Source organism: Maylandia zebra, linkage group LG14 (genome assembly GCF_041146795.1).
Source record: "Maylandia zebra isolate NMK-2024a linkage group LG14, Mzebra_GT3a, whole genome shotgun sequence".
Classification (NCBI taxonomy): Eukaryota; Metazoa; Chordata; class Actinopteri; order Cichliformes; family Cichlidae; genus Maylandia; species Maylandia zebra.
Genome location: NC_135180.1, coordinates 39,342,294 through 39,352,662, shown reverse-complemented (window position 1 = coordinate 39,352,662; position 10,369 = coordinate 39,342,294). Strand labels below are relative to the sequence as shown.

The 10,369-nt window shown below is 45.3% G+C and overlaps 1 protein-coding gene across 1 annotated transcript; it reads right to left on the bottom strand.

The window, feature by feature from the left end:
- Positions 1–3,188, bottom strand: sst1.1 (somatostatin 1, tandem duplicate 1). Its single transcript, XM_004564989.2, has 2 exons — positions 2,990–3,188; positions 1–372 (listed from the first exon to the last, which is right to left on the bottom strand). The coding sequence occupies exons 1-2, from the start codon at positions 3,128–3,130 to the stop codon at positions 154–156; spliced, it is 360 nt and encodes a 119-aa protein (XP_004565046.1). The 5' UTR covers positions 3,131–3,188; the 3' UTR covers positions 1–153.
- Positions 3,189–10,369: the final 7,181 nt, after the last annotated feature.

Below are 10,369 nucleotides of genomic sequence, written 5' to 3'. Positions count from 1 at the left end.
TTTGTCTCAAACTGATTTTATTCAAACCAACAATTAAAAATAGTTTCATCAAGTTTACATTCGGAAAGAATCAGCTCAGAGAAATCAAAACACTTCATCCAAACTAATCACGACAGTCTCGTGTTTCTGTACAGCAGGAGGAGCAGGAGGCTCTCAGCAGGATGTGAAGGTCTTCCAGAAGAAGTTCTTGCAGCCGGCTTTCCTCTCTCGGGGGGCGAGCAGCGGGCCGCTGCCGGCGGCGCGCTCCAGGTCGACGCGGATGTCTTCGGGTTCACCGTCGGACAGAGGGAAGTTCTCCTCTTCCAGAGCCTCGTTCTCCACCTGCAGGAGGTCAGAGAGGAGCAGCTCTGCCAGCGAGGTCCGCGACATGTCCTGAAAACACGTCAAGATGAAAAACACACGAATAACTCAGTGCGGGAACGTGAGGAGCCCAACAAAGCTCAGCGTCGGCTGCTTAAAGTGAAACGAAGTTCCTGTTTTTACTCTGTGAGGGAGGGGGGAGGGAAGCTTTGCATGATCTTTATCTCCCACCGTCTAACTGTTTTAAATAGGTGGTGGGCGGGGCTTTGGTGCCAGAGATGACCATATAGGGACATCTCCTGTCTGTGACATCACCCAGATTCAGTAGTAAAAACAAAATTGATAAAGTGAAGATTTTACTTTTTGCACAACATAATAAAATGACATTTATTTTGTGATTTAATGAAGTTATTTGTGTTTAATGTATAATTACAAACTGACTGACAGTAGTAACACTGTGAAAAAACAAAACAAATTTTATAAAATAAATCGTGATCATGATGATTTAGTTTAAATAAATTTAGCTTCTGATGTTCAGAAGTTTTTTCTTTGTGAGTTTATGTTTGTTTGAAATCTAATTCATATATTACTATAAATTCTTTCCTGAGGAGAATTAAATGAAATAATAATGAAATTTTTATAAATGGTTTTGTTTTATTATAAGTGAATTTTTTTTATAAGTAGTTTTGAAAAATGATCAAGGTATAGTTTTCAATGCTAATAGCAAAATATTTTCATTATCCATTCATTTGTATTTACTGTTTCACAAACAAACAATTTATTATGTGGGTGAAATTAGTTATTGACATTTCTGAACAGACAAATTTGTTTCGCTGTTTTGATTTCTCTCTGAGGTTCGAGCGTGTCGCTGAAACACCGGCTGTAACAACACGCGTTCAGTTGTTATTTGGTGGATAAATATTAAAGTTTTAGTTTAAACATGTTTTTGACTTTTTCCTTAAAGATTTTATGAGTTGTGTTTTGAAAACATCTAATGTAACTAAAGACTTTTCACAGTAATCTGTAAAGTTGTTCCAAAGACGATTCCTCTAAACACATCGCCGTGACCTGCAGGATATCTCGAGGTTGAAGCCAATCAGCGAAAGATGCTAACACACTTAAACCTCCAGGGGGCAGAAAACCACAAACTAAGTTTGGAGCGTGCAGCCCTGCTCTGAAAACTCTCAAGCTTTATTGTGAAAGGGTGAGCTGTGACTCCTTCACTTCCTGCTGAGCAGTTTGTGGGATGCTGAAGAAAACTGCACACATCAAAACAGAAAAAGAGGTTTTATGTCATAGTTTCTGAGTGTTTGTGAGTCTGCAGAGGTCAGACGCCGTCGTGTTTCCTGTCTGCGTGGCGTCTTCATGGCGTCACGGTGCTGCAGAGAGGAACCACATCCTCCGTTTTACTCAAAAAGCATGCCGCGCCCTTCTCTGAACACCAACCGTCTGCACTGATCTCTACCTGCTGTGTGTCATCACATTTTAGTTTTGTCCTCTCTGCCCATCTCTCTCTCCTTTCCTTCCCACTGTCGCCGCGGGTCGTCTGATTCTTGCTGTAGAGTCTTTAGCCTACAGTGTGAACCGGTGCTGTACGAATAACACTGAGATGAAATGACCGTTCTATGTAAAGAGATGGAGGCTGTGTTCACATGTTTATGGGTGAAAGTCGAGCTGCAGAAGAAGCAGCTGATGTGGAGCCGAGGTGGAAACGTCAGTCGAGATGTGGATGCAAGAGCTGAGCGCCTGCAGCAGAGTGTCACAGTCCTGCATGATCTCTGCTGCAAACCTTCACTGATGGAAGAAGAAGCTGTTTGAGCTTCTTCAGAACGTTCACCTCGTGTCTGACCGAAGTCACGACGCGAGTGGCTGCTGAAAGCGTCTGAAACATCACACAGCAGTAACGTTGTCTTCATCGGTCGCTCGGGCTTTCCAGACTCGACCATAAAGAATCCACAAAGGAGCGATGAGCAGATGAATCATCGGCTGATTTACAGCCGCCAAACAAACCTTTCCTCGCCCTCTCGTCATCGTCAGGAGAGCTTCACGCAGGTCACGACGAAGAAATAAAAGAAGCCCTCACAGACCGAGAAGGTGTGATTTCAGCTCGTTTGTCAGGTATTAGACTGGTTCAGGACGTGTGTAGTTAAAGTGAAGCTGAAGCGCTCTGTGATGGAGGGAAACGTTTCTCTGGATTTAAAGCCTCAGGGTTTATAATAAAGACTGAAGCTTTTATTTGCATCCTTTTGCTTCCTGTCTGATTTTATTCAGTGATGATGATGATGTTTTCAGCCTCTGATTTCTTTGATAGGAGTGAACAGAGCTGAAATCAGAGCTGAAGCCCTCAAACGTTCACAGAGAACAAACCGCTGTGATTTTTACACCAGCTGCAGGTTTCTGTGTTTTTCATTAAAGGAGCTGCTTCCTGGTTATCTGGTACATTTGTTTATGGCTGTTCATTCATAAAGACAATATTCAGCCTTGTCTGCACTCAGTGATGTTTCCTCCACCTTTACAGTTTCATTACATTTAATACATTCAAACTTTTTCCTGCAGTTTTTCATTTTTCTACAAAACTTTCACAGAAAATCATTTTCAAACTTTTTAGACTCCGATTAAAGTTCAAACAGATTTTTTGAAATCAAATGAAATGGGTGCGTGTGTGCGCGTGCGTGTGCGCGTGTCGGACCTGTTTGGAGCCCAGCAGCGGCGTCCGATGCAGCAACAGGCGGAGTTTGGAGTCTCTCTGCGCGGCGGAGGTGCAGCTGATGGAGGCGGTGAGGGAGACGAGCAGCAGGAGGAGGCAGCGGAGGCGCGAGGAGGAGTTCATCTTCGTCACGTGTGTGTCTGTCTGCGGCTCGGAGGATCTTCTGCTTCTGTCCCGTCACGGCGGCTCTTTTAAAGCCCCGCTGACGTCATTGCCCAGGGCGGTGGGGTGGGTTTGGTGATGGGTGGAGGGGGGTGACTGATGATGATGATGATGATGTTTAGTGAAATGAGCCGGTTTCAAATTCCTCCCCTCCCTCCCTCCCACTCACTTTGTTTCTCAGCCGGAGGCTCGCGGATTTAGCACAGGGGCGTGTCCAGAATGTTGTCACAGGGGACCAAATGGGGCCAGAATTTCCAGTTTGATCGTGCTGTTGTCAAATAAGGTTGCCTGAAACAAACGTCAACGAAGAGACAGAACCATGAGCCGCGTTATTAAAGTCACTGATGCTGTGTGATCGACAGGAAGTGTCCGTGAAATCTGGACACTTCCACCAAAGGACTGGGGGGGCAGAGAGGAGCTCAGAGAGTAAACAGGAGGTGAAACTTTGTGGAGAGAGCCTACTCTGTCTGCATCGCTGACGTTTGCTTCTCCTGTGTCGGCGCAGCGAGCGCCCGTGAGCTTAAACAGATGATGTGTGATGATGTCGTCATGAATCCTGAGGTATTTCTGTGAACACACTGTGAACATAAATGGCTGAACGTGTTGTTCACTTGGTTTTGGGGGTGCACCCCACTTCACAGTCCACTTCATTTCAGTGTAGGAAGGAGCGAGACTCTATGATGCAGCTTAACATGGTTCTGGTCGTCTTACTCACCAGCCTGTTTGTTTACTGTATTCTGTACATTGTTACCTGCATATAGGACCACCCTGTGTCCTCCTGTTATATTTTCTTTTCCCGTGCTGTAAGAGCTCTATAACACCGAGATTTCTCATCCGTGGGATAATAAAGGTTTATTCTATTCTATTCTATTCTATTCTATTCTATTCTATTCTATTCTATTCTATTCTATTCTACCACAGTAAACACAAAACACGACAGACTGGCGACCTGTCCAGGGTGTACCCCTCCTCTCACCCTGAGACAGCGGGGATAGGCTCCAGCGACCCTGAAAAGGAGCAAACAGATGGATGGACAGACTGTAAACGGGTTTATTAACATGTCTTTGCGGCTGACTCACTGCTGCCTCTGCTGGACATTGAAGGAATTGCAGCTGCTTGGTAGAGACTAAAGCTGAAGACATTTTCTGGGCATTTTTACTTCAGTTTAAGTAGTTTTGTAAGCCAGTTTTCATTTTTACTTCAGTCTAGCTTTACTGATTGTTTCACTGAGCAGTCGTGTGTTGGTGAGATGGTGAGCAGGTGAAGGGGCAGGATGATGCTCTGGCTGATGCTTATTTGATTTGATTATTTTTAGGGTCCAGGTGAGCGTGAGGTAACTGTTCTTGCCACGTCTCTTTCTTCTCGTTCTTCCATCTCTGACTCAATTTGCTGATAAATGTCGTGTGCTCAGTGAAGCATCAGCTCTGGTTTGAAATAATTATTCCGCCCTCCTCACATCGAGCGCATCATTGTGCTGCTGCCTGCAGGTCTGTCAATGAAAAACCATTTACCTGTTGACACGCACAGCTGAGTGGTTATTGAAATCTGTGTGGTACAGTTTGTGCCTGTAAGCCAGCTGACATGCGATGAGCTCGTGCGTCGCGGCTTTGAGGCTGTTTTACTTTAGTTTCGTGTGAGAGCTGATCCGACGCTGACGTGATGCAGTGCAGACGTACAGGCAGAGGAAACATGTTCATTTCATGGGCTCATTTTTGCGTTTGGGGTTATTTGCAGAGCTCAAGCGGCTCTTTGGTCCGTTGTGACTGCGAGCTCACGTTTGACCCCTGTCGAGGTCCTAATGTGCTCAGACCTGTGGGAGTCTCAGTAACGAAGCTTCAGTCGCAGCAGCGAGGCTCTTCCCACCAACAGTGTCCTGCTGTTAAGCTGCAGACGCGTCGCTGTTTGCTGCTCCCCTCACAGCCTTGTTTTCCTCTTTTAATACTGCAGCAGAAAAACCTGAAACATGGCCGTGCACACACAGCCACCGCTGTTTAATACACTCACATTGCATATGACCAGGGCCTGGACCACTTGGCAACAGTGGGAAGGAAAAACTCCCCTTTAACAGGAAGAAACCTCTGGCAGAACCAGGCTCAGGGAGGGGCGGGGCCAGGTTGGCGTGAATGAAGGAAGATGAAACACAGCACAGTAACACAGTGAGTCAGCTGCTTCTTCATAACGAGTCGGTGTTTGGACTGACAGGGCCGAGGTCGGAGCTCCACGGCGTCATTGTTGGAGATCAGCTGATCGGCTGGAAATCTATCGATCGGGACGCTGACCTGCCTGGACCGAAGCCTGACACACTCTGACCCACGTCAAGGACATTTTCGCTGCTTTAAGCTTCGTTGAGTGTGTTTGCAGCGGCGCTCACATGACTGCAGTCAGCCCGTCTCCTCACACGTGTGCTGCTGAAGCTCTGCAGTGACATTTGCTGGAAAAGAGCCGTTCTACGCCTACGCAGGTATTACTGTTGTTCATCTTTAATAATTTCATTAATCACTAATTGTCAGAGCATTTCTGATTAATTTAATGTTGTTTTAAGTGAAAGCAAATGTGCTTTTCTTTCAAAAACAAGGACGTTTCTCAGTGACCCCAAACTTTGGAGCAGGACTAAAAATGATGCTAACATTTCAGAAATGACACAAACACATCCAGTGTGTTTGTTATTGTTCATCAAACGCTCTGAAAAGGTCGCAGCAGCATTTGAAGCTGCATCTGTCTGACGAGAGCTGAGCTCTGATCCAAGCACGAGAGGAGACCGATCACACCCACACTCATAATAAACTCATTTTGAATTATATGTTAGTAAAAGTCTCAAAAAAGTCGAGACAGGTCAACAAAAGTCTGGAAAAGTAAGTGATGCTAAACAGAAACATCTGGCAGCAGGTCAGTCACGTGATCGGGTATAAAATGAGCATCTTAGAGAGGCGGAGTTTCTCTGGTGTAAAGACGGGCAGACATCCACCATCTGTGAACATCCACAGCACGTCACCATCGGCATCTCAGAGAACCTGGAGGAGTCTCTGTCAGCAAACGTACTCATGAAAGCGCCAATTTGTTGGGATCCGTTTTTGAGTGCGCGTTCCTCTGCGCCATATGCTTCCAGGTAACAAGAAAGCGACCTCATTCACGTAGATTTTTGATTGGCAGAGCTAACTCGAAATTTTGAGTTATATTTCTTGAAATTTCGAGTTAATAAGTCGAAATTTCGAGTTATGGATACTAGAAACGGGCTTCCATACAGGTCAGATCCATCCAAACTCAGACTAAAGCAGAGGAGCAGACCTCTGACCAGCTGACAACATCTGGAGCTTCGTGAAAGCAACGAGAGCACGAAGCAGACCGTCACAGACTGGTGTTAGAGAGCAAACATGGACCTGTCCTACTTTTACAGACGTGTCGCTGCCATCATGTTCACAAGGAGCTCATATTTTTATCACCCCCCCAAAACCAAGAGATGTCTGTTGTTTCCAGTTTCCACATTTGTTATGTTCTTATGTTCTGTTATGAATAAAATATAATTTATGATAAAATCACTGCATTTATTTCACAGAGCATCCTGACTCCTACGAGGTGATGAGGATCTCATATGGATTCAAGTCTTCAGGGCAGGAAGTTCAGGACAACAACAAAGAAAGACTTCAGCTTTATGACAGAGATGCACAAACACATGAAGATCTTCTGACCTCCAGAGGTCGTCTGTCATCGATATGTCCAGCACGCCTCGCAGGAGTGCGTGCCGAAAGCTTCAGCTGTCAGAATGCTAACGGCGACCGACAGGACACTTTCCACACCTGTCCAACGCGGTCACGGAGAAAAGCCTCTGTGAGTGTTCGGACCACAGCGGCTTCCTGTCGTGACAGCTGATTGGTTCGGCCTGTTGGTGCGAGTTAGAGGACGACAGCCCGACGGAGAGACAGAGCGAGGCGGCGATCTGTGGATTAACGGCCTGCTGCGATTCGTCTGCTTCCTTCTGCACAGTCTCAATTTGGAGCATCGTGTCCCTGATTTTATTTGCATGTCTGCTCAGGCGAAATTATTCAGACACAATAAAAAACAACAAATCAGATATTGTCATGTGTGCGACAGCACAATGAACCGACCTCATACACATTTAAACAGCCTGCACTGAGCATCAGAACATCCCAGCTCGGAAACATTGGATAAATAAATTCAGGTCTTCACTTCCTGCACGCCGTGTGAACCCGTGCCCTGTGGAACAGCAACTTACAGACTCGCGAGGCTGATTCATCTCTGCTCTCACATAAATATGATGCAAATGATTTCCCCCGACCGCTGTGCAGTATTAACTCCAGCTGATACATTCAGTGTGTTCGCAGAGCTCAGCTGTGAAGAGAAGCTCGGCCGCAGAAGCGCGACGTGCACGGCTGCAGGTCGGTAATCTGCAGGTGCTACAGCGAGCTGTGCAGACTCATGCATGCATGTTGTTGGTGTTTCAGGTCCTTAGAACATTAAAATAACATTAAAGGCTAAAGAACATCTCTCAGTGATGCTGAGTGTGGAAACTCTTCACTGCAGCCACACTTCATATTTTGACCCTTCAACCAATCAGCATTCAGCGTGCATGCATCCAGCTATGAGTTTGTGGTTTTTAATTGGACTCCACATAAGCTCGTCTCCAGAGCCTCTGCTTATAATCATCCATAAATCATGCTTTAGCCTGTCTACCACTGCCTCTGCAAGCTGCTTTGCAACCCTAGGTGAGTCGCCAGGCACAGCAGGAGAGGCCCTGGGGCAGAACCAGGACGTGCTGCAGAGATTACATCTCTCAGCTGGCTTGGGAATGCCTTGTTGTCACCCTGGAAGAGCTGGAGGAAGTGGAGAGGGAAGCCTGTGCAGCTCTGACAGCTGCCACCATGATCTGGATAACCTGTAGGAATAGAAGCATGGAGTCATTCACTCACTTGACTCTATTATCATTTTAAATAACAGAAATGAGACACCCCCCCCCCCGTCATTCGGTGTGAGTGGAAACATGTTTTAGCAGTAAGACTTTCTCTTATCTGTTGCTTCAGAAATAATTGGCCTAGCTTTCATGCAGTCTGTGTTACAGCTAAGGCACTTTATGGACTTTGTTTTTAATTCCAATGAGACATGGAAAAGTCAACCGTCCCTACAAACCTGATGTAAAAAGTTGAGTTAGCAACAAGTAAAGGCTAGCCGCTCAGCTAGCTGTCCAGCAAAGCACAGAGAGAACCTGAACCACACTTACCTGAAGATGATTTCTAAACACTTTGCCAAACTCACCTTTGCATGTGTGCAGTGTTGGTCAAGTTACTTGAAAAAAGTAATCAGTAACTAATTACTGATTACTTCCCCAAAAAAGTAATCCCGTTACTTTACTGATTACTTATTTTCAAAAGTAATTAATTACTTAGTTACTTAGTTGCTTTTTAAAAGCACGATTTACAACCTGAAGAGGTGATAAAGCGATAGATCTTTCAGCCCAATTCTACTTTTTCTACATAATCCATCATACAAAATGTAATCAAATGGAAAAGTCTCCTTTTAAAACTTGTTTTATTAGTTTTAATCTTTTAACTTTATGCATCAAGCAAACATTTAATTATCTGCAACATTCTCTGACTGGAAGAAATTAGTTTAACATTTAAACCTATTTTCTGCACATTCCAGCACATAAAATAAAATATTTTGTGTGTTTACACTCAGTCTTTCAAATAGATGCAAGTAAAACACAGCAGAAAATAAATAAAGTCAAAGACTCAGCGGTCCTGTTGCTCTATTTTCACCTGTAAAGCAGGAGTGGGGTAGGCGGAGGGTTACCCTGGTGCAGGTGTGCCGCGGTCAGTTGAAGAATCCGCGAGTTTCTCTGTGAGTTTCCCATTACGTCGTAGCTACTCGGTGCTTGTTGGAAGTTTAGGGGTTTTTTCGCTGTAAAAAGAAGTTTTCTTCCCACGCACAGCGGACACTAATGTTTTTGTCACTTTTTATGGAATCAAACTCAAAGTAAGGTCAGTACTTCCACGCTTTAAACGCTGCACGCTCATACTCTCTCTGCACTCGATATGTGATTCACTGTTGATCTGCACACAGCTGTTGTCACGAACGGCGCACTCGCTTACGTCACTGTCGTGAGACATTCTCGCAAAAAATCACGGTTTTAGTAACGCAGTAACGCAGCGTTCCTACGGGAAAGTAACGGTAATCTAATTACCGTTTTTGCAATAGTAATCCCTTACTTTACTCGTTACTTGAAAAAAGTAATCAGATTACAGTAACGCGTTACAAGTAACAAGTAATGCGTTACTGCCCATCTCTGCATGTGTGTGAGGAACGTTAAATACAAGCTCAAAGCTTCAAAACGACCACGTTTCCATTCTTCTCTCAGAACACCGTAAATTCCTGTAGTTTTATTTTGAAAGAGAGAAGAGGGAACATGTTGCTCGTGGAGTCACATCCTGCCAGCTCCTCAGCTGACTACAGCTGAAATTCAGAGAAGAAGATGCTGATAGCTGAACACTGTCGCACAAACATTAGTAGAAGCAGTCTGCACACCTACACCTGTGGCCATGAAAGCGGCTGGAACACCTGAATTCAATGATTTGGATGAGTGAGTGAATACTTTTGGTAGTATTGTGTTTCCTGTGCAACGTTCACATTGTTTCAACACAGTCTCCGTTCTTTGCACTGAGAGGTTCTGACTGGAGGATGGGGAAGTGGGAGTGGGTGGAGCAGGTGAGGAAAGGTGAGTGCTGACCCCCTGAATTTAAATCGTATGAGATTTTTTAATTTTATGGCATGGTGTTGGAACTTCCTGGCTTTTAAATCCCGCACTGATGGAAATTTCCTTATGTTTAATGTCAGGTTGACTCTGTCGTTGTTCCCGTCCTCGCCTTCCTCCCATAATAAGCGTGGAAATATGTGTGAATTGCTCCCTTAATGGGTTCAAAGGTCCAGGTGCAGGTGTGGTGGGGTTCAGCGTCACACCGACACCCCGCGGGGGAGCGGACCACTAAAACACCTCGCTGCAGGCTGACCAATCAGACACTCGGCTGGAGGTGAATTTGTCTGTCAGTCTGGACTAATCAATGAGCAGAAACACAGCAGGTGTGTGTGACACACACACACACACACACACACACACACACACACACACACAGGTTTCTGTCGTCCACATAATTAGCAGGTCAGCACACATCGTGCATCTCCACCGCGGGA